Source organism: Salvelinus sp. IW2-2015, linkage group LG17 (assembly GCF_002910315.2).
Source record: "Salvelinus sp. IW2-2015 linkage group LG17, ASM291031v2, whole genome shotgun sequence".
In the NCBI taxonomy this organism is placed as follows: Eukaryota; Metazoa; Chordata; class Actinopteri; order Salmoniformes; family Salmonidae; genus Salvelinus; species Salvelinus sp. IW2-2015.
The window spans coordinates 29252929-29277986 of NC_036857.1; the positions used below are offsets into that span (position 1 = coordinate 29252929).

Below are 25058 nucleotides of genomic sequence, written 5' to 3' on the forward strand. Positions count from 1 at the left end.
CTGTTTATTTCTCACATTTAACAAAATAGRATTGTAATCGAATGTATTCACACTCACTGGTGTCATTATTATTACAGTGAAACTGATATGGTCAATCTTGTCATCTAGATACTTTTTTTGTTGCACATTTTGTTCACTGGTGTTGCCATGGTGATTTGTATCGTCTAAACAAAAGGAAGGAGCGAAGAAGGTGACCTTTGAATGATGATAATTGCACCTGTTTTTTGGTACGTTTCGGTAAAGTTTTCATATTATTAGGAATGTTTAATCGCCAAAGCAACAAAATCATTATCTTGTTAAACTTTTATGCCTACTATAGATACACCAAACCTAGAAGAGTCATGTATAAAGTGGATTTGCCTGTGGACAACTCCGCGGATGTGGCAGTGGAACGCCGACGGGCCGCAGAAGCTGCGCGCCAGGCTCGCATTTTCAACACCAGACACCGAGTGATGGGTTTGGATCTCAAAGCACTGGAGCAACAGGTGGTGGAGAACAAAGAACGGGAGGAGATGGCGGGTCAGCGAGAGAGGGCTTTCGGTAAGCACAAGGCAAGGGGACAAGTTTAAGTTTTAGAGGAGGAACTTAGGAACAACCAAATTTGAAAGCATTTTACCATAAATTGCCTATGTGTTGTTGTTTTTTCAGACATGTTGAGAGTGACTCAAGATGAAGTGTTGATGAAACAGCAGCAGGAGGAAGAGGAGAGGAGAGCAGAGTTAAACAGAGACCTCATCCAGTACCGGGCCATCCGACAGCGGGCAGAAGACACCCGGGATGCTGATCTCAATTTTCACCGACAGGGGGCGCTCGGGTTGTCCATTCCCATCCCAGAGTCTGAGCTGGGACCTGCTAGTATGCAAGTGTTCCAGGTATCACAGATGACACTATTATAAGCAACAAGATATCAGTGTTAAGGGAAATGGGGAAATTTGTTGGAATGAATGAATAATGCACATCCATATCTCCTGACCTGGATTTTAGCACATTTTCTTTTAAAGCATTTACTTATTTACTGATTGTGTGTTTTCATGGACATGCTGTATTGTATGTATGTATGTATGTATGTATGTATGTATGTATGTATGTATGTATGTATGTATGTATGTATGTATGTATGTATGTATGAATGTATGAATGTATGTATGCGTGTGTGTGTCTTTTTCTTTCTGCTTCTGTTTTGTATGCTGTACTCAGGGAGAAGGCATTGGGGACAATGACAAGAGGAGAGCTCAGATGGAGCAGACAGAGAGAGCACTACGAGCACAGAGAGAACAGAGTGAGAAACTGCAGAAGGAGAAGAAACTCAAAGGTGAAACAGACACAAAGCTATCATACACACTATGCACAACTGCACTGTACACACCTACACTACACATCACCCGCACAAATAACACAACACGCTCTCATATGCATAACTGCACTCTAAACATTAGCATCTTCCATCAACGGCTCCTGAGAATACGCACTGTGACCGTGGGAGTGTATGAGTGGTGTTTGTGCAGGATGACGAGGCATTTTGATGATTTAAGGACACTATCTAAACTAAATGTGTGTGTGTGTGTGTGTGTGTGTGTGTGTGTGTGTGTGTGTGTGTGTGTGTGTGTGTGTGTGTGTGTGTGTGTGTGTGTGTGTGTGTTGCAGAGCTACTGAAAGGCAAGGAGCTGGTACAGCAGGACCTAAGGGCTGTTCAGTTAGATGCTCTGGAAGAGGAGTGTAAGAGGGCTGGCCGCATCGCTCTCAACAACTACAACCATGCTCAGGTACACACAGTCTCAAACATGCCACCAGCCAAGGATGCACTGATGAGACTGTGAGCTGTGACATGGCATGTACTCAGACAGTATATCTTTTTTTAATTACAAAGTTAATTGAAGACATTAAGCGATGCGTACAAACTCACTCAGGGGAGATGACAAGCACATTAGAGGCGCTAAGCAACCTGCACGGGGAGTAAACTGCTTTGCGCTCACACACGACCACACAAACTGCTTTGATGTATGCGTGGGCAGATAGTCTCCTTTCTAAAAAATATTTWGTTCCCTCGTCTCATTTGCCTTGACTGACTTGATATGAATAGATTCTCCCCAGTGCGAGGCATCGTTATAAATGGTTCTGCTCACACTGGTTTTCATGTCAATGTGGTTTGTGTTCAGAGTTTTTTTAATCACTTTGGTACTATTTTCAGAAGTATGTGGTACATTTTCACAACTCTAAGCACAAAACTACAAACTGGTCACACATGTAACGGAGCCAGTTTCTCATTCAAAKCCGGTCATTGTGCATTCATTTGGATTGTAAACATCTCTCACCACACAACCATTGATTCAAAATATAAGTTTATTGTGAAATGTAATGAGAACATTGGTTTAATCACCAAAACACAACATTATGTTTTCAATATAGTCATTTTAACTACCAGTTAATCCAATAGCAAAACAATGCCAGATGTGCGTTTCAAATCACCCTTAGAAGTGCTGAAGGTAATATGCTACAGTACTGTAAATTACAGTTTTCACATTTAGCAATGCACTTCTATTACCCAACAAAATTGACGGAAAATCTATCATTACCATAATATTAATCCAATGTGTAATCAAGATGTGATCAATGAAGACATCCTCTACAGTCAATCATGCGAAGAAATATATATTTTTCAAATATATTTGCAAAAAAGGTATACTGTCTTTAATCAAATGTAAGAAATGAAATGAACCTAATTAAATGAATGAAAATAAAACAACGTTTAGCACACATTAATTTGCATCACGCCTGTCTTAAGCATTTGGCCATAAATTCTCATCCACATCACAGTGAATGTCATTGTTCATGCACCGCGGGAAAAACCTTTTGGCATGGAGAATCCAAGCTTGACATTGGTCTGCATTGATGTTGTCAGATGCCTCATCCATGGCCAGGAAAGTGGCGCGCTCATGGGGATGGCGATCGTACACCTTCCACCTTCATGCTGAATAAAATCAATAGGGATGAGGAAAGGAGAGTATAGGGGCAGGTATAGGGTCACGAATCAGGGATGGGCCCAATACCATGCCTGAACCACCTCTGCATGGTGGAACCTGACATAGTCCCACACAATGACATGGGTGACCCCTTCACCCTGACAGGCCTGCTCAATTTCATTGAGAAACATAATGAGGTGTGCAGCGTTGCAGGATCCAAGTAATGCCCTACATCCTACCACGCCATCTTCAGAGATAGCGGTGCACATGGAGATGTTTCCCCCACATTGGGCGGTCGCCAGTTGGCCAATGAGGTTTTCACCCACAGRGCTGAGTTTTGGCCAGGTTGAAGCCCGCTTCATCAATAAAGATATACTTGTGATGGTTCACAGCAGCATCAAGCACAATCACCCACTAAAAATATATTTTGGTTAGTTATTTTTTACATATTGTGATATTGTGAAGTATCATGTGCATTAATAGGAACAGTAATACAGTATGTGGTGCTGTACCTGAACATACTCGGCCTGCAGTTGTTTCACTCGGTCGTTGTTTCTCTCAAAAGGCACGAAGTAAATGTGTTTCATAGATACCTGGTGCCTCTTCAAAAGGCGGGCGATTGTTGGTAGGCTGATGGATGCCACATTGGCAAAGGTGTCATCGTTCTCCTCAATGGCCTGCTTTATTTTGTACAGCCTTATGTCATTCCTGGCCCTCACCGTTTCCACCACGGCCCACTCCTGCTGGTCGGTCAGCACACGGCCACGGGCACCACCATGGGGTGTTCTGTCAATTATGAGAGTAGAACAGAGTATACTGTCAATAGATCATACTGTAAGAATAKTGTAACATGTGTTGTGAATTTACATGCATTACAATGTAATTGACTGTAAATGTAATGGTAAAGCATAGTGCATATCCTGCAGACTTACCAGTTTTCTTGGCGAAATGTTCTCATGATCGAATTGGCAGTTGATCTTTTCATATTGGGGTGAACTAGTCTGGCAGCCTCTGCCATGGCAAGGCCTCAGTTTACCACGTGCCTCCCTCTCTCTGATGTCCACCTCTTTGACGGGCCCATGCCCACATCTCTGACGGGCCCCTGGTCCATGAGCTCTTTGGTTTCTTCCTCTCCCTTGCTGTCTATCCTGCTCCATATTGAAAGAAATTGCAAGTGTTTTTAATATGGTGACCACTATGTAAACTCAATTAGCAATAACGACTAGTCATTATGTATGGTTATCATGTATCATACATGTCATTTAGATGTTTCTACTTTGCAAACACACCTTCTATCTGTAGTTCTCAAAATCCGTTTATAGTCGACCGACCAGTTTAAAATCTCTAGGTTTACCAAACGGTTAAGTGATTAACCATTAAGCGGTTGGATTAAGTGATGGTCAAGTGTATTTTAAACAAATGAGAAGAGAATCATATGAAAAGTATTGTGTCGGTGGTTCCAAACTTCTTCGATTTAAGAATGATGGAGGCCACTGTGTTCTTGGGGACCTTCAATGCTGCAGACATTTTTTAGTACCATTTCCCAGATCTGTGCCTCGGCACAATCCTGTTTCGGATTTCTACGGACAATTCCTTCGACCTCATGGCTTGGTTTTTGCTCTGACATGCACTGTCAACTGTGGGACCTTATATAAACAGGTGTTTGCCTTTCCAAATCATGTCCAATCAATTGAATTTACCACACGAGAAATCCAATCAAGCTGTAGAAACATCTCAAGGATGATCAATGGAAACAGGATGCACCTGAGCTCAATTTCAAGTCTCATAGCAAAGGGTCTGAATACTTATGTAAATAAGGTATCTGTTTTTTATTGTTAATAAATTTGCAAAACATATAAAAACCTGTTTTCGCTTTGTCATTATGGGGCATTGTGTGTAGATTGATGAGGATTATATATTTTTTAAATCAATTTTAAAGTAAGGCTGTAACACAACAAAATGTGGGAAAAGTCAGGGGTTCTGAAAACGTACCGAATGCACTGTACCAGTGGTTGGGTGCAACTTCTACCTACTCCCCAGATCTTGTGACAGTGACCCTTAACTCTCTTGTCTCTTAGAAGGTCATGGAACTTTTGGTCTAACTTCTGACTTTTGAACTCTAAACCTATCTATGACCCCCACCCACAGGCTGCAGAGTGTGTAGAGAAAGAGAGGAAGGAGCGCATGAGGAAGGAGGGCGAGGAGATGGCGGAGGTGTGGCACATGGTGACATCAGACATCCTAACGGAATGTCCCAAGGCTGCAGAGAGACAAGTAGACGGAGGCCCAGTGCGCGGGCCCAGGGTGCTGACGGACAGGTGGAGGGGGATGAGCCCCGTTCAGCTGAGCGCCATCCATAGGCAGAGAGAGGAACAGCGCCTAGAGGGAAAGGTAATGATAACCTCGTGAACGACTTTAGTTTTAGTGCAAATTTTTTGCAAATTTTCCATTGACACCAATACATATTTTAAAGTCAAATCAGTTCAAAATCTGCATTCAGCTTAAAGAGAACACATTCATTCATGATTGTTGCGATTATATAAATAAGATTGCCTATCACAACCATAGAGATGAAACAATCACTATTGTTGATTGCTTATTGAAGAAGCAGTCTCATCATGAACCTCTCCATCGGTCTTCACCCTCAGGCTTATGATCATGTTTCTCATATTTCCAAAATTTTCTCAAATCATTTTAGAGGCTGAGGGAGATTGAGAGGCAGAGAGACGCTGCCTGGGACTTCCAGCGCATGGTGCAGACCCGAGAGGATGAAGAGGAGGAGAGGAAAGCGATGGAGCTGAAGAAGGAGAAGAGGATTGAGATGGACCGATACAATGAACAGCTGGCCAYAGAGCAGCGCGAACAGTAAGCACACAAACCACACTCAAGACACATCAATCTTTACATTCTTTCTTTACAGATACTGGGTGAGACACATCATGGCACATAACCACACAAACACTTTACTGTCAAAGTATAAACAGATACTATACACYGTGAAAGAATTGAAAGTCCCAGTTTTCACATAAAAATAGACATTTTAATTGTAAAACAGACATTGACAGTGTATTTTCTCCATCTCGTCTCCACCAGTCAGCAGTTCCTGTCCAAGACGCTGTACACCAACGGACCCACGGCCCAGTACTTTACTCAGTTCAGCAGCAGCTCACGCTGAGATGACCAACACAAACTCACCGCCCAATACTGGATCTCAGATGTAGACCATATGCACAACACAACAAGCAAATGAAGTTTATGATATAGTCATACTTTACATGTCTTTTGGTCTTTTTATCCCTAAGATTTAGTCACTAGGTCAAATGTTGCAGTCTTCTGCAACTTATCTCAGGAGCTGTATTTTAGGTATATAATGGACACRGTGACTGTCTATCTAGCTGTTATTTTATGTTTCATGCATAGTAGGGATTCATATCTAGTTTCTCTGATCTTTTGAGGATAAAACGTGCACGTCACCATCTTTAGACATTGACGCTATGAGTAATTCTAATGATGACACAACGAGGACGCCTCTTTTGGTTCCGATTAGTCCAAGGTTCTTTATTTAATTCATTGTCACATATTTAGTTACAAGTGGCTGATTCATAATGCAGATCGTTACAATGTCATTGGACCCATAACATATAGTACAACTCCACTCCACACAGTGACCACCTCCCTGACCAACCAACCCTCAACCCGCTCCACTTCCGTCTCAACCAATTAGCAGGAACACACTAGCCCGGTCACAGATCTGGTTGTGCTGTCTTGCCAACTCCTATGACTTTAGCATGATATCGACCATAGGAGTTGGCCATACAGCACAAACAGATCTGGGACCAGACTACCAATACACTGTACACTGTACCCACCAATCCCCCAGTTCCATTGTGCTAATGGAACCCCAAACACACCACACAGAGGGACTCCCCCCACACAGAGGGACCAAACATACCACACAGAGGGACTCGGTCTCCCCTCAGGCAGTGAAATACACAGTATCCGTCCCCTCCCTCCATCCCTCCCTCCTTCTATCCCTCCACCATGACTGTAAATGTATACATTTTGTACCTTAATGAAGCTGATGCTATCATTCTCTTCTATATGCAATTAAAATTCACTTTTTATTTTGAATTTAAGTATAAAAAAATGGAAATGAAAGTAACAGAGGGGAAAGTAAGAAATGCTAGCACTAAACCTGGCTTAGACGATCCCCTCACTGACCACATGAAAAATCAAAAGCAGAGATAGCTAGAAAGGCAGGCAGTAGAGTGAGTATCTGTGTGTTCAGTAGTTCACTTATTCCCCAACTCATTCATTCACGCTATCACTTGCCCTGACACTACTGACATCACACCATGACAAGCACAGATGGTTAGCAGCGAGATAGGCTGCGTCTCAAATGGCACTCTATAGTGCATTACTTATGACCAGGGCCCATAGTGATATCCCTGAACACCGGGCCCATATGGCTCTGGTCATAAGTAGTGCACTACATAGGGAATAAGATGCCATTTGAGACACAATCCATAGTTGTGAGAGAATAATTGGCATATTATTTCATTTTATCATAATATTATCATTCTGTATGAAAATAGATTTCTGAAATTGATTTTTTTTTGTCCTGAGTGTGTCTGTAACAGCAAACTACAGGGAGCTGAGCTCACTCAAACCTCTCATTATGTCAGACTCACTGGCTGTGTCTGAATTGGCACCCTATTCCCTATATAGTGTACATATCCACTATATAAGGAATAGGGTGCCAATGCGGATGCACCTATTGCCTTTCTGCCAAGCCAGAGACAATCCCTTTTCTCTATCCCATTTCCCTGGGACTCACTGAACAGTAACAGTGGATGATAGCTTGGCTTGCAGTCGGACCTGGGTTCAAATAGTGTTTGTTTTTTCTCAATTACTTAAGCTGTGCTTCTGGCATAATGGACCCAATAGAGTGGCCCCAAAAGTGCAAACCGTTGTCTCCACCCATCTTGCAATCCAGGCAGGCTCAATCAAACTCTCCTCTGAAAGAAAATGAAACTTATTTGAACCCGGGTCTGTCTCTGGGTAGACTGTCGGCTAGTTTGAGTGGGGTGAGCAGTGAGGGCAGAGCCAGCACATTGCATATACTCCCTGTGGTGCTTCATCACAAACTAGCTCACTGCCTCCCTCCCTCCCGTCCTCATCATCACATGGCCTCAGCACGATGAGTGTCCGCAATGGCACCCTATTCCCTACATAGTACATTATTTTGGCTAGGGAATAGGGTGCCATTTGGGACACAAACATAGACTCTCTCAACACAGATACTCACTGTACTGTAATGCTTAAAGGGACACAAAAAAATGAAGGCGAAGTGCCCCTTACAAGCCAGGAAAACTTGATGGACATGATGACCATTAACATAAGTTTAACCTCAGCTTTCAATGGGTTGGTATTGATTCTACTGTATATTCTAAAACAACAAAAGCTACTGATGTAATCTCGGCACTCAGAACCAAATTTCACGTGCGTACTTACTACTATCGATGTAAAAATGTGTTTTTCTTTTTTTTCTTGTTTTGCAACATTTAAGGAATGGTGGGAGGATATTTTTTTTTTTGCCTTTTTGTTTATATTTTGCTTATCTATTAACGATTTTTCTAAAACAGTCAAATCACTGTAATCAGTTGTCAATACAGGAAAAATATGAATTCATAGGTTCATTACAAAAAAATACAATAAAACTACTTGCAACATTTGAAGTAAACTTAAGACAGTTTTAAAACCCACACACTTGTATCAAACAAACTCATTGCTAAATAACACAATCTTTTGGGTTGTATTTACATTCAGAGTGACATTTAAAAAGCTCTCTCTTTCTAGTCTCTTCTCTTTTATCCGTACCAATACCTCTGTTCTCCTTATCTCTAAATGCTTATGTCATGATTCTTGTRATTGTCTAATTCAAAAAGAAGGGTTTTTGGCATGTAAATATTATTTCTACCCACGCCAACAAAGAATGCAATCTATACGTTAGATGCAAAAAGCAACCAATCTACACATTTGCCTTTCATCCCAATCTGCCAATCAGGTAATCCTGTTTTGGATTGACAGCGTGCATTGTTCAGGGCATGAAAGGAATATTGAACGTGTGTGTGTCTGTGTGTGTGTATGTTTGTGTATTTCACTCCCTGCTAACTGTAAATATGTAGAAATACTGCTTCCTACCACACATTACAGTGTGCAATAGTATTATGTTATACTATGACATGAAGAGGTATGGGAAAGATAACGTTTAACAGCGGACATAGTTTAATACACCGTAGAAAGAGACACAGATAGAACAAATACAGAAAGCTAGTACACAAAGAGGTCTACACATAAATTACATTATCATACCAATAATGACATCACACTTGTGGTGAAAAGGCGAGAGTAAAGTAGAATAGACTAGAGTAAGCATGTAATCTGGTGCTCTGTATAGAGGGCCAGTAGGCACTGGAACTCATAATGAACATGTACATACATACTGTATCTATAATACTGTATATGGCTAGATAGATAGATGTAATGCACAAAAATACACCGATTTGCTTACTGCTATACAGCATTTTCACCCAATTCATTTACTATGAAAACCTGGCTAGGGTAAAATTATGATTATCTTGATTTATGTAGAAATATGTAGAAAAAAAATCTAAATATGAATCACCTCATATATGCAAATGATCTATAAAACAATATATTCTTTTTTTTTWAATGAGAAAATACAAAGCAAAACAATGTTGACTTTTTGTATTCAAAAAGTTAGTAGAAAAATAAATTAATCATAAAAAATTATGTTGCCAACTGTCGAAGACATAAAAAAGTGGATGTAGAGATTTAAATCATGGCAAATAATATAAAAAGGTGAAAGTAATAAACATCTATAAGACTTGCCATTTGTAACCCACATTAGCTTGCGCTGTCTGTATCCTCCCACAAGCCTCTGTCTGTCAATCATTCCCTTCCCATATATCCACATCTTCCCTTCATGTCTGTGTACCATCATACCTGAAATTACATTGGCTTCTCTTCCTAGCATCGTTTTTATCATTCGCTCTCCCAGTCCAATATGTCACAATGATTTGATAGAGGGTGAGAGAGAAAGAGTGGGGGAGTCACGAGATATGAAGGTCTGTCACTCAGGTATGTTGTAAACTACATAGAGAAAGACGGGTCACAGGACATCTTTAGGCTGAGGTGGGTCTGTCTGTCTGTCACGTCAGTCGGCCTGTCTTATCAAGAAGGACACTCCTTTGGTCAAATAGTCCAGTCTGTCAGATGGAGAGATAACATTAGGGGTGAGTGGGGTAAGTTGAGCCAAAGGGGTAAGTTGAGCCGCCTTTGTTTTTAGGAAACCACACACAAAATGTATAATTTGACCAAATATTTAGGAAGAGGTCACAATTTCATCGAGTCTGTGAAGGATGAAAGCACATGGAAAAAGTGGTAAGCAAGTTAGGTCCCCCAAAATTATTTTCACCAAGTCAAATGAATTGATTGTGTTAAAGGTTTCATGATMCTTCCGTCTAAACCAAAGTAAATAATTTAAAGATGGTTTTATACATAATTTGGGGTCTCTATAAGATTCAATATGAGGTCCTAAACATAGCATGAAAGTGCATCCTTGTTGCTATGTGGGCTAATATAGTCAAAATGTTTGCCTTGGGGTAAGTTGAGCCATGGTTGAACCAATGGCATGTTGAGCAAATTCAAGTGTTTTCTTCCCAGGCATAATGCAAGGCCGATGTTAAAAGTGTTAAAAATAGTACAAAGTGATTGTTAGGTGTTAAGCCTGTGTTAAAATATGCTTAAGTGGGCTAAATCAGGGTCACAGAGAGTGTCTCTTGTGAGCAGTAACCCACATTGAAACAAAGTATACACCTCACACACATGGTTCTGAGCTTACAAAAAAGAAGACAGCTGTACCATGTCAGATATACTGTAGAGATTAAATGTATTCCATTTTGAGTTGTTTTGTCGCAGAAACTGAAATTATGCGAACTATTCAAATTTTTGCAAACAGGAAATGGCGGAGCAATTTTTTTGGGACACGCTGTTTTCAAAACTGTCATGTGAATTAATTTGGATTATTTCCAGGGAGACACATCCTGAAATATATGTAGATATCTTTGTTAGAAAGAATGCTATAGTTCCAATGACTGGGTGATTGTGAATGTAAAACATGGCTCAACTTACCCCACTCTCCCCTATTGAACAACAGATGTATCTAAATGGTCAGTAGTATATTGATCATATAGTCAGTGAGCTTATCGATGGAAAAGTCAGTCGAGTAGATAAACCCATGTATTATAGATAGCTAGAAGGGTGTGGGCTGTGGGCATGTTTGTATCGTTGACATGTTGTTGACAGATATGTTTTGGTCTGACAGACAGTCCTGTTGCCTTAGTAACCTTAAATCTAAAATGGCGGCATTTTACTTTAGGTTAATCTAAGATGGCCGCCGAGTTGGGCAGGCCGTTGTTGGTGGGTGTTGGGGTGGTGGCGGTGGGGTTGAGGGGGGAGCTGTCCTGCAGTGTACCCGGGTCCGGGGTGGCTTCGCTGGGCCGGCTGTACTGGCTGACCAGGGAATCCTCCATGTTCACCTCGGTGACAGCACTGCTGCCGTTGTTGTAGCCATCCAGGTTGTCCTCACTGGTACACAGCTTGCTCTCATCACACAGAGACGGCTGGCTGGCTGTCCGCTTCTCCTCGTTATCGCTATAGGATGGATGGATGGAAAGAGAGAAAGAGAAGGGGTAGGGAGGGAGAGGCAGAAAGATAGAGAGCGAGAGAGAGAGATGGGTGAAGAAAAGACAGAGATAGAGGAGGTGGTAGGTAGAGGGAGAGATAGTCACTATCTGTGGATGGTTGACATACCAAGGTCCTGTATTGTATCACGTTGCCACAGGAGGGATATTGGGCAAAAGGAGAGGAGAAATAGGCGAGCCTCTACAAGAAACATTCACTATTTCAAATAAGTAGCAGAGGCTGCATGCACAGTAGAGCACCTTACAGCATACCTTTCTAGAGATCTGGCAAAGCAGGGGCAAGCATTAGGGGAAAGAGGGTCGGCATAATGAACACAAGATGTTGGGATAAAAACATACTATTATCTTTTCAATCAGGGAATCCAAGCAATCATGTTGATTTCGGCATGACACTTAAAACATGCAATTTTGGAGGATAATGACTTGCATTGGGTTTAAGGTAAGCTTTTGGTGACAGCAACCAGGTAAACAAAGCCAAAACATGGATTGCTGTCTTACCTTTTCCAAAGTCTGCTTACAGGGTAAGGAAACCAATATGTCATTTTGTAACTTGGGTGAACTATCCTTTTAACTCTGTGCTAATATGAAATGATTAAATGATCTGCAGGCTTGAGTTAGTAAAGATATATTAATAAATGATCAATGTATAACAATCAATAAATAATCTGATTAGACAGACCAACCTGTACTCTCCGAATGTTTCATCCTTCATAGGGCGCGCCTCAGAGTCTACCTGACCCTCCTCCTTATCTTTGACTGAGAGAGAAAGAGAGAGATTATTGCATTTCAGTATCTGTTCATTAATCAGTAGATGCTCCTCTCTAAGCTAGTAGCTGGCTGAGGGTTTGGTAATGACAGATACTGGCTAGGCAGTGAACTAGCACTCAGGAGGATATGTGTTGTGGTTTTGTAGAGCTACCTGGTCTGCTACGTATCATTTGTTTGACTGATACTGTGTATGTGAACTTCTAAGCCTATTCTTAATGATATTGGGCTGGTTGCTGATAGGGGAAACTTGCTGAATGATCAACTATTTACAGAAAAATAAGTCCTTGATGCTTTGCTAGCAATAGACAGGAAATCCACAGGGGCCGACAGATCGGATCCTGGTTTGGTTAAGTGTGCAGCGCCCATTATGGTTGGCTCAATAACCCTTTTGTTTTTTTATACATTGTTATCAGGAAATATTCCAAATGTATGGAAATCAGCTCTTGTGCTGCCACTCCATTAGCACAAGATAGTAGTGATCTTAATCACTGTCGCCCCATTTCAGGGCTTCCTTGTCTAACTACGATTCTCGAATCCTTGCTAAACGTACAACTTTGCTCTCTTTTATCTGAGAAATGTATTTTGAATGTAAATCAATCAGGGCTGGGCATAGCACAATTACAGCAACCACTTTAGTTGTCAATGCTTTAGACACTAAACTGAAATGTGCTGCTTGTGGCTCAGTTGGTAAAGCATGGCACTTGCAACGCCAGGGTTGTGGGTTTGATTCCCACAGGGGACCAGCACAAGCAGATATGAAAATGTATGCACTCACTACAGTAAGTCACTCTGCATAAGAGTGTCTGCTAAATGACTAAAATGTAAAAAATGCTTTGTTTATGGACCTGTAAAAAGGTTTTGATACTGTTGATCATGCTATTTAATTGAAAAAGGTGTCCTCGATGCGCCTGAGCTCTGACGCCTTCGTGATTATCTTGGTGACAGAACTCAGGCTATCGTGATGGATAGGGTTAAGTCTGAATTTCTTGAAGTACATAAATGAACACTATTTATGTAAACACCATTGGTCAATCTGTAAAAATGGAACTTCATCTATATGTGGATGATACTATTATGTATGCTGTTACCCCTGGGAAAATGTAGTTGTCTGAAGAGATAGCACTGAATTGTACACAGCATCTCCTCTCCCTCTATCTTGGTTCGTGCAGGTGACTGTGACCTCCTCCTCAGACCAATTGCTAGTACACTCGGGAACATTGTCCCGGGAACCAAAAGGGATATCTCAGTTTCAAGGTCTCAGCTTGGAGAGAAGAAGCCTTGTGATGTATTGGTCGGTCACATACAGGAACCAAACGTTAAGAATGAATTAATTATGAATAAGCTAAATCATGCAAATATAACTTGTCTGTGTAAGCAGTATATAAGAGAACTAATGAGACTGCCCCGGCGAAGCTCCCAACCGACATGTACTATGGTGCATTAAGTTTGCTGGAATCTCTCCAGCTTGCTGATAACAAAGACTGATTCATTTAAGCTTGACTTTGAGTCCCTTGTGGTCATTTCCACCACAATTTGGCGTCACAGTGAACTAGATGATTGATTCTGCCTGCGGAGCTTTCCAGTGAGGGTCTGCGAGGAAAACCGATGGCGCATTTTATAAAGCGTGAGGGAAATTCCCGTCTGACCAAAAGACAACGAGGACCTGCTCAGATCAGACCCTTACTGCGAGCTGCCCAGGAGGAGACACATCATCCGTTAACAATTGAGGGACATGTCAACTGATTTCAGTTGTCAATTTAAATGAATTTGTATAAAAATAATAATAAATAATAAAACCAATAAAACTAAACATAAAAATAAAATGACGTCTATGTGGTCTGGGACCACTGTAGCCTGGGACTACTAGAAAGGTACCATGGTCTATGGGAGACTAGAGTAGTCTGGGACTACTGAGTGAGGGTAGAGAAGCCCCACTGACAGCTGTCTACAGGCATTTCTGGGAATTGTCTATGTGGTCTGGGACTTTGAGTCCCTTGTGCTAATTTCCATGACACCCCGACTGTTGATCTGGCTGTGTCAAAACTAAAGTCATATTTTATAGCTATGCAGGAATCCCTTGTTTTAAAACTTGAGGTTAAAACGYGCAAACTCTCGTAAGAATGTTTCAAATGAACTAAATGTTCACTCATTAGATGGTTCTCCAATCAAATGTGTTCCCGCATATTCAGTTGAAGTCAGAAGTTTACATACACCTTAGCCAAATAGATTTAATCTCAGTTTTACACAATTCCTGACATTTAATCCTAGTCAAAATTCCCTGTCTTAGGTCAGTTAGGATCACCACTTTATTTTAAGAATGTGAAATGTCAGAATAATAGTAGAGAGAATGATTTATTTCAGCTTTTATTTCTTTCATCACATTCCCGTGGGTCAGAAGTTTACACACACTCAATTTGGTAGATTTGCCTTTATTGTTTAACTTTATTGTTTTATTGTTTAAAATTGTTTAACTTCAGTCAAACGTTTCAGGTAGCCTTCCACAAGCTTCCCACAATAAGTTGGGTGAATTGTGGCCCATTCCTCCTGACGGAGCTGGTGTAACTGAGTCAGGTTTGTAAGCCTCCTTGCTCGCACACGCTTTTTCAGTTCTGCCCACAAATTTTCTATAGGATTGAGGTCTGGGCTTTGTGATAGCCACTCCAATACCTTGACTTTGTTGTCCTTAAGCCATTTTGCCACAACTTTGATAGTATGCTTGGGGTCATTGTCTATTTGGAAGACCCATTTGCGACCAAGCTTTAACTTCCTGACTGATGTCTTGAGATGTTGCTTCAATATATCCACATAATTGTCCTTCCTCATGATGCCATATATTTTGTGAAGTGCACCAGTCCCTCCTGCAGAAAAACCCCCACAACATGATGCTGCCACCCCAGTGCTTCACAGTTGGGATGGTCTTCGGCTTGCAAGCCTCCCCCTTTTTCCTCCAAACATCACGATGGTCATTATGGTCAAACAGTTATATTTATGTTTCATCAGACCAGAGGATATTTTTCCAAAAAGTATGATCTTTGTCCCCATGTGCAGTTGCAAACCGTAGTCTGGCTTTTTTATGGCGGTTTTGGAGCAGTGGATTCTTCCTTGCTGAGCGGCCTTTCAGGTTATGTCGATATAGGACTCGTTTTACTGTGGATATAGATACTTTTGTACCTGTTTCCTCCAGCATCTTTACAAGGTCCTTTGCTGTTGTTCTGAGATTGATTTGCACTTTTCACACCAAAATACGTCCATCTCTAGGAGACAGAACGCGTCTCCTTCCTGAGCGGTATGACGGCTGCGTGGTCCCATGGTGTTTATACTTGCATACTATTGTTTGTACAGATGACCGTGGTACCTTCAGGCGTTTGGAAATTGCTCCCAAGGACTTGGCTGACTTCTTTTGATTTTCCCATGATGTCAAGCAAAGAGGCACTGAGTTTGAAGGTAGGCCTTGAAATACATCCACAGGTACACCTCCAATTGAATCAAATGATGTCAATTAGCCTATCAGAAGCTTCTAAAGCCATGACATCATTTTCTGGAAATTTCCAAGCTTTTTAAAGGCACAGTCAACTTAGTGTATGTAAACTTCTGACCCACTGGAACTGTGATACAGTTGTCTGTAAACAATTGTTGGAAAAATGACTTGTGTCATGCACAAAATAGATGTCCTAACCGACTTGCCAAYACTATAGTTTGTTAACAAGAAATCTTCGGAGTGGTTGAAAAATTAGTTTTAATGACTCCAACCTAAGTGTATGTAAACTTCCGACTTCAACTGTATATACTTAGGCATTTGGATTGATATGGATTTAACATTTAAAAAACATATAGATGAGCTGGTTAAGAAGCTAGGATTTAAAGTTTGCTTTTTCAGTAGGAAGCAGATTATTCAGTCAACCTTTTTAATCTGTTCTTGATTATGGTGATATTATTTATCAAAGTGCAGCTGTTACTACTCATAAACCTTCGGATGCCATCCACCATAGTGCCCTTCATTTTGTTACTCATCACTGTATCCTGTATCAAAAGATTTGKCTGGACTTCTYTTATGAACTTTATGAATAATGACTAAATGATGTATACATTTAACGTAGAACTATAACTAACAGAATTTTATCCTGTCTCTGTATAATGATAAATAATGTTTGTCCATAAGAAAGAGGGACTGTTAGCAGGCAAGGAACTATGGCAGACAACTTGTGACCACTGTGGAACTGATAACAGGGAAGGAAGTCTCGCCACCCAGGGAGGGGAGAAACCTTGGGCTTGTAGTAGATTGTATAACAGGTGGCAGGCAATGTATGAGAAGGAGAAGACTTGTGAACTATATTGTCATTGTCTTAGAGGAGGAGGGACAGTTATGATGAGATGAGAGGTATATAAACCAATGTACATGTAAGGATGGGCAGACCTCTCGTAAATAAACATTCTGACTATTGTAGACTGGCCTCTGTCTGTTTCATTTCAATAAGAATCTTGTAAATTCTTGGTAACAGACCGAGTAGTTTAATTGAAGTTCAGTTTATGAACATCGAGAACAAAATTCTCATAAGAACTTCGCTAAAAACCTGTAGATCTCTACATTACTCCCTTTTTTGTTTACAAGGCCCTACTTCATAAACTTCCCTCTTATCGAACTTTGCTGTTGAAGTATTGAACCTGAGTTGCCTCGTTCTCCACATTTCGTCACTGTCAAAATAAAGGTTAAATAAAATAATAGAAAAATAACATTTGTTACAAACTGCCTGACATGTATGGTTTTTCACAAACAATCTAGTATATGTAGCGTTTTAAAACGTTATATTTTTATATATGAGACTGGTTACAAACTACATTCTACAATATACAGTGCATTCAGAAAGTTTTCAGACCCCTTGATGTTTTCCACATTTTGCTACTTTACAGCCTTATTCTAAAATAGATTCAATTGTTTTTGTCCCTCATCAATCTACACACAATACCACATAATGACACTGAAAAAAAATGTTTTTTAGAAAATGTTGCAAATTTATGACAAAAAAATGGAAAAATCACATTTACATCAGTGTTCAGACCCTTTACAAGGGCAGTACTCTCTATTTGTCTGGTGCATGTTGCTATATTTAGACCTACCTGAATACTTTCCCCCCTTGCTCCTCTTGATGAAGCAGAGGATGAGCAGTACCAGCAGCAACAGCACGATGGCGCTCACGAGCCCAATGAACCAGCCCTGAGTAGCAAAGCCTGTCTGCACATCCACCACTCCTACACAGAGAAAGAGAGCGAGAGAGAGAGCGAGAGAGAGAGAAAAGAGAGAGCGAGAGAGCAGGGAGGGAGGGATCGGAGAGAGAGGGATGGGGGATGGGGGATGAAAGAAAGGATGAAAGGAAGAGAAGAGATTAAGAAGAGAGAGAGTGGATCTGGAGCTTACACACGGGGGCTCAGTCAACACACACGCACACGCACACACACACACACACACACACACACACACACACACACACACACACACACACACACACACACACACACACACACACAGACTTAACCTAACAGACATTACACTAGAGATGTAGGCAATACAGTCCAATATGCCCCAAACAAATACCACTAATGGAGCATTTCATTTAGCGGCTGGAAGCTTTGCCATTTAGTCTCGTTCATCTAGGACATTTAAACAAAAAAGCTCTTCACACCGATAGAGCTGCAGCAGAGGGCTGCTGTCAGACACAGCAGTGGGCCCAGAGGAGGGTGTGTCAAGGGAGGCTGGTGGGAGGAGCTATAGGAGGACGGGCTCATAGTAATGGCTGAAATGGAATACATGGAACGGTTTCAAACACATCAAACATATGGAAACCACGTTTGACTCCGTTCCATTTATCCCATTCCAGCTATTACAATGAGCCCGTCCTTCTATAGCTCCTCCCATCAGCCCCCTCTGGTGTGCCTGCCTGCGTCATTGTGTGTGTGTTTTCTTACTACCTGCTCCCTCGGTTCTGATCTCAGAAGGTGTTTTTGTTGAAAGTGAATCATGTGTGCGGTGTGTATCTAGGTGTGTATCTAGGTGTGTGTGTGTGCTACTGTAGGTCTACCTGCTCCCTCGGTCCTGATCTCAGAAGGTGTTATTGTTGAAAGTGAATCATGTGTGTATTTAGGTGTGTATCTAGGTGTGTGTAGGTCTACCTGCTCCCTCGGTCCTGATCTCTGTCTCCCAGAAGGTGTTGTTGCTGAAGGTGAATCTGAGCCGGTACTGTGATCCTGGGGTCAGACCCTTCAGCTGGTAGAATGACTGGGACGAGTTCAGCTTCTCAGACTGCTTCCACTTTCCACCGCCTGGAAACAAAATAAAACATTTATTTGTTTATTCTATTCCTTCTATGTATTTATTCAGTAAAAATGAGAGGGTGGTTCACACATGTAAATTGACAAAATATATACACCACCGTTCAAAAGTTCGGAGTCACTAAGAAATGTCCTTGTTTTTGAAAGAAAAGCACATTTGTCCATAAAAATGTGTCCATTAAAATAACATAAAAATGATCAGAAATACAGTATAGACATTGTTAATGTTGTAAATGAAGCTGGAAACGGCTGATTTTTAATGGAATATCTACATTGGCCCATTATCAGCAACCATCACTCCTGTGTTCCAATTCACGTTGTGTTAGCTAATCCAAGTTTATCATTTTAAAAGGCTAATTGGTCATTAGAAAACCATTTTGCAATTATGTTAGCACAGCTGAAAACTGTTGTTCTGATTAAAGAAGCAATAAAACTGMKCTTCTTTAGACTAGTTCTGGAGTATCTGGAGCATCAGCATTTGTGGGTTCGATTACAGGCTCAAAATGGCCAGAAACAAAMAACTTTCTTTTGAAACTCATCAGTCTATTCTTGTTCTGAGAAATGAAGGCTATTCCATGTGAGAAATTGCCAAGAAACTGAAGATTTCGTACAACGCTGTGTACTACTCCCTTCACAGACCAGAGAAAACTGGCTCTATCCAGAATAGAAAGAGGAGTGGGAGGCCCCGGTGCACAACTGAGCAAGAGGACAAGTACATTAGTGTCTAGTTTGAGAAACAGACGCTTCACAAGTCCTCAACTGGCAGCTTCATTAAATAGTACCCACAAAACACTAGTCTCAACGTCAACAGTGAAGAGGCGACTCCGGGATGCTGAGCTTCTTGGCAGAGTTCCTCTGTCCAGTGTCTGTGTTCTTTTGCCCATCTTAATCTTTTATTTTTATTGGCCAGTCTGAGATATGGCTTTTTCTTTACAACTCTGCCTAGAGGCCAGCATCCCGGAGTCGCCTCTTCACTGTTGACGTTGAGACTGGTGTTTTGCGGGTACTGTTTAATGAAGCTGCCAGTTGAGGACTTGTGAGGAGGGAGATCATAGTAATGGCTGAAATGGAATACATGGAACGGTTTCAAACACATCAAACATATGGAAACCACGTTTGACTCCGTTCCATTTATCCCATTCCAGCCATTACAATGAGGCCGTCCTTCTATAGTTTCTCAAACTAAACACTCTAATGTACTTGTCCTCTTGCTCAGTTGTGCACCGGGGCCTCCCACTCCTCTTTCTATTCTGGTTTGGGGTCACATTTCTACATTTCTATGTGACCACAAACTTTTGAATGGTAGTGTATATATTTTTTTATGGCTTACAGACAGGGGAGTGAAAGAAATGACAAATGTGTTTGGTTTTCCCACAGGCATACTGTTGGTCGGCTGGTAGCTTACTGTTCTTGTTGAGGTACTGGACCTGGAAGCCCACACTCCTGTGTCTCTGGCCTGGCACCCAGCTCAGGTTAACAGACTTCTCACCTACAGCCAAGCTGATGTTGGACGGAGGAGCTGGAACGGGTTGAGAAGGGGTAATTATATTCTCTCTTACCCTCCTTCACAATTTCAAATGATCAGTTTTGCACCAACAAACGGAGCCACATCCTGTTAGTGTTAACCAACTCAGTGTAATAATATTTCTTAACCCCTAATACTCCACAATGTAACTACATTGTGATAAACACATCAGTAAACAGGATATTTTAATGTCTGTTTTTATGTTTGTGAAGCCGATGACAAAATTCCACATTGCATGGACAATAAAGAAGAAAAATTGATCTAATCCTAATCCTCCTGCAGTTCTACCTCCGTCGAGCGTGGTGGCGCCCTCCCTTGTTATGGGCTCTCCGTCCCCGGCCGAGGTGCGCCCCCTCAGGTAGAAGCGGTAACGGCTCTTGGGGTCCAGCTGCTTCAGGGTCAGTTTGGTCAGCGTGTGGTCGTCTATGGTCTCCACCTGCACCGGGCTGTCATCACTCTCCACGACTACAAAAAGAGATCCAGGAACAGTCAATCAATCACGGTCCATCAACTATGTTATAGGTTTGTCTCTGATTTAGAGTCGCATGCGGTCTCAAAGCGGGAAAATATATGTCGGCGGAGAGACTACCTTGGACTTAATCTATAACATTTGAAGTTTGTCTCTGAATTAGACTAACGGATGTTGATTTAGCATTGATGCTCTGAGTCTGAAGTATGGACGGCTAATTATTGATTGATTGATTGATAGTATTACCACTAGCCATCTCCAGTAGTGACTGGTGATACATCAACAATATGTCAGTGTCACCGATGTTCAGTGACAAGATGGCTATTGACTCGTCAAGAGGCATTATTGTCTTTTACAAGACAGAGAAGCATATACAATGAAGGTGCAGATGGAGGTATAGGTACCATAGACGACAAAGATAGAAAGATATCCAGAAAGAGGGAGAGGTAAAGAAAGATACCCACTCTGTTGATACTGCAGCAGGTATCCTTTGAGAACCCCGTTGGGCTGAGCAGGGGGGGTCCAGTGAAGGGTCATCTCTGTCTCTGCAGGGCTTTCCAGGTMGAGAGACATGGGGGGGCCAGGAGCTGACAGGGACACAGACAGGCTTGATTATATATGCTTCCACTGCAGCGCACGCTATCTTTGTCTCCATTACTCACGCATCAAAGGCCATACTTGTATTTAGTTTAAGTATCTCTTTTTGTGATCTTTTCATCCCCCACAAATGTAATGGCACTTTGCTTTATTTGACCTTTTTTCTATTTCATCTATCCATTCTTTCCCATCTCCCTCCTTCATCTCTCCTTCTGCTCCATTTACCTCTCACTCAAAATGCCACCCTCCCCTCCCCTCCTCTCCCTCCACCACCTCCCTTCCACCTCCCCCCTCCCTCCCTCTCCTTTCCTTCACCCCACCCACTCTCTTCTTTCTCTCACCTCCCTCGTCGGTACTGAAGGACAGGGGGGGGTCGGAGGGGGGCCCCTCTCCCTTGCTGTTGAACACAGTGACTGTGAGGGCGTAGTGGGAGTAGGGTCTAAGGCCCCCCAGGACCCTCTTCTCCTCGTTGGCCCCTGTCTCCACCACCATGCTGCTCTCTGGCTCTCTGGCCCTCCGGCCCCGGTGGTGGCCCCTGGAGCCGAACCTTGTCAGGTGGATCTGGTGGATAGAAGAAGTTATAATGGGTTAATAATGCTCTATGTAGCTTTATGTAGCTATAATGTCATGTTCATGATGTGTGCGGCCCCGGGTAGTGGCACCTAGAGCCAAACCTCGTCAGGAAAATCCCGGAGGGAAGAGGTTATAATGGGTTATAAGGCTCTATGTAACCATAATGTAATGTTTATCTGACACACATAGTAGGGAAGAGGTTACAGGGGTCATGGGTCATGGGTGAAAATGAGAAAAACGTAACCACTGAGTGCCAGAGCTGGACACAAACAATGAATGACCTGCAAGTACCTTGTATCCCAGTAGGTGTCCTCTGACAGTATCTCTGTCCACTGCTGCCCATGTTACCCTGATGGCTGTACTGTTGAGCAGCACAACACCCACATCCATAGGAGCCTCCAGGGGGACTGTAGGGAGGGGAGGGAGGGAGGGAGGGAGGGAGGGAGGAGGGAGGGAGGGAGGGAGGGAGGGAGGGAGGGAGGGAGGGAGGGAGGGAGGGAGGGAGGGAGGGAGGGAGGGAGGGAGGAAACGAGGTAGAGCCATTATCTTGCTCAGCATCATAATCACTTGAATGCTTATTATTGTACTGTTTACCAGTAGGCCTAAACACAATAGACTAATTGATAGTCATTAGAGGGAGATAAAGAGGAGAGAGAGAACAAGAGAGAGAACGAGAACAGGAACGAGAGGGAGAGAAAAAGAGGGCAGAGAGAGGCTTGATTAGATATTACACTGTGAGTGTAATGTTTACGGTCATTTTTATTGTTTATTTCACTTTTATATATAATCTAATTTACTTGCTTTGGCAATGTTAACATATGTTTCCCATGCCAGTAAAGCCCCTTGAATTTAATTGAATTGAGAGATCGAGAGAAAGAGAGAGTAGGGGATAGAGGGAGAGGGAGAGAGAAAGACAGAGAGGAGAAAGAACAGAGAAAGAGGAAGAGACAGAAAGAGAGAAGATAAAGAGATATATACAGAGTCTGTGAGAGAGTCAGAGAGAGTGATAAAGAAAGAAAGATAGAGATGGGAGAGAGAGAAAGAAAGAGATCATTAAAGAAAGACAGAATTCTAAAACAACATCTCACCATTCTCTCCAGAGTAGCCAATGACAGGGTCTGGCTCAGGTCCCTCCCCTTTCTGATTGACAGCCTGTACTTTGATCTCGAAGGCTGAGAAGTTGCCCACTTCAGTAACGATGTACGGTGGCTCAGTGGTGACATTATAGTGCCAGGTGGGGCCGTCACCTACTACCCTCCTCCAGAACACCTTGTAGTGGAACTCCGGTCCGTTGAACACACGCCTGTCCATTTCCTGTGACAGACCGGGACAGGAGCCAATCAGAATGTGAGTACACACAATCCCCTTTTGGGATGAGCTTCAGGTACACAAGTTTAGCCTACCATTTTCTGCCTTTTCAACGTTTTTCTCCAATTCTTTTTTAATGAACACGTTTTCCATTTTCGGTGGAACATTCATGTAAAAGGTGACAGAACAGTCTAACATAAGAAAGAGTCTTACCTCCCATGTGATGACCAGGGTGTCTGGGTCTGTAGACTCACTCCTCACATCCTCAGGGTTGTTGTCTGGAGCTGTGGAGGGGGGAAAGGGGTGGAATCCCAAATCAGATATGCAGAGTTGGGTAGGTTACTTTCTAAATGGCATTCGTTACAGTTACTAGTTACTTGTCCAAAATTGTAATCAGTAACTTAATTTTTGGATTACCCCAAATCTGATTACTTTGTTACTTTTGGATTGCTTTCCCCTTAAGAGGCATTAGAAGAAGACAAAAAAAGGATTCATCAAACGCATTTGGTGTGTCATCATAGTGGTCTCTGTCTTGTGGTCAGACTCGCTCAGGTGGAACAAACTTAAACGTGTGTCTTTTTTCAATGCTGAATTGAATGTCATTGAGAAAGCAGAAGGCTGCCATAATGTATTTTTTTGCAAGCATCCTTTCTGAATTTAAATGTAATCCATGAAGTAATCATCTAGTTTTTCAAAAGTATCTGTAATCCGATTACAATATTTTTGCTGGTAACGTAACCGATTACAGTTAGTTTTTTGTAATCAGATTACATGCAATCAGTTACTCCCTGACCTTGCAGATAGAGAACGTTTGGATGTTCAATCCATGTTAGGAAGGACTGTAGGTCTACATGCAGATAATAATACAGTATATTCACTATTAGTCCAGGTTATAAACTCCAAAAAAAGACCACATTGTTCACTTTGGTATTAAAATTGGCATACTTGTAAAAAAAAAAGGTGCCATTTCATCAAAGCCTAAGGTCGGGCTTTGAGCCCCGTATAGGTCAATCGTGAAAATGCATTTATCTGCATTTGGTTTGGTTCATGGCTTCTCCTGAGTTGGATCTATGTGGTCTCAAAATAGCTTAAAATATATGTATTGGTTTGGGGAAATAATTWAAATCAGCAACCAAAACCATAAGGAATTTTGTTTTTTCCTTTATGATCGCAACAATGATGAGAAACCTTAAGAAATCGCAGTCAAATTTTTTATTTTTTTATTTTTTTTATTAAGTGTTCCCTGAAGTCTACTGATTACATGGATAGATAATGTGATATTATTTACTGTGTCACTTTTAAAAAACATGACAGGAAACCATTGCATTTGTCTTACAGCAGGTGGGAGGGGTGACAATATCTGAGCTGTGTCCTTAAAAAATGCACCAATGTGCATATTTCAGGCATCGCAAATGGGGAGTTTTAAGATCAGCGGTAACACAGTTGGTAATGGCATGGATTTTGAGAATGGAAACGCAGCCTATCCGGCCAATGGCGCCCAGTGCCCATGTGCTTTTTGTGCCTGTGAACCTCATATTTAGAAATATAAAAAAACAAATGCTTTTTGTTTCATTTGCTTAAAAACCAAGCATAGCTTCCCAATGCATTCGCCAAGTAGCCAAGCCGATCAATAAAGGGTTTTGCTCGTGAAACCTCCTTGAATTAAATGTGAATCACCAAAGCTTTACGTTTGGGAGCAGCAAAACAGTGAGCGGACATTGTCATGTGAGTCATTCCATGTCATT

The 25058-nt window shown here is 41.8% G+C and overlaps 2 protein-coding genes across 3 annotated transcripts in view; one reads left to right on the top strand and one right to left on the bottom strand.

Moving 5' to 3' along the window:
• Positions 1-5: 5 nt before the first annotated feature.
• ribc1 (RIB43A domain with coiled-coils 1) lies at positions 6-7899 on the top strand. 2 transcript variants are annotated; one of them, XM_024006465.2, is made up of 8 exons: positions 6-227; positions 320-540; positions 649-872; positions 1198-1312; positions 1645-1763; positions 5109-5351; positions 5659-5825; positions 6054-7899. In XM_024006465.2, exons 2-8 carry the CDS (start codon positions 342-344, stop codon positions 6133-6135), a joined length of 1149 nt encoding a protein of 382 aa, XP_023862233.1. In that variant the 5' UTR covers positions 6-227; positions 320-341; the 3' UTR covers positions 6136-7899. The 2 variants fall into 2 exon arrangements, with proteins under 2 accessions (XP_023862233.1, XP_023862232.1); XM_024006464.2 differs by having other exon boundaries at positions 6-540.
• Positions 7900-9225: 1326 nt separating this feature from the next.
• Positions 9226-25058, bottom strand: part of l1cama (L1 cell adhesion molecule, paralog a) — a 113022-nt gene continuing 97189 nt past the window's right edge. Inside the window, exons 16-26 of the mRNA XM_070447741.1 lie at positions 23527-23597; positions 23094-23319; positions 22297-22412; positions 21774-21993; positions 21300-21422; positions 20655-20831; positions 20247-20360; positions 18683-18832; positions 17633-17764; positions 12433-12505; positions 9226-11699 (exon numbers count right to left, since the gene is read on the bottom strand). Of these exons, the coding sequence (XP_070303842.1) occupies positions 11426-11699; positions 12433-12505; positions 17633-17764; positions 18683-18832; positions 20247-20360; positions 20655-20831; positions 21300-21422; positions 21774-21993; positions 22297-22412; positions 23094-23319; positions 23527-23597 (1676 nt within the window). The 3' untranslated portion in view covers positions 9226-11425. The remainder of the gene's footprint in view (positions 11700-12432; positions 12506-17632; positions 17765-18682; positions 18833-20246; positions 20361-20654; positions 20832-21299; positions 21423-21773; positions 21994-22296; positions 22413-23093; positions 23320-23526; positions 23598-25058) is intronic.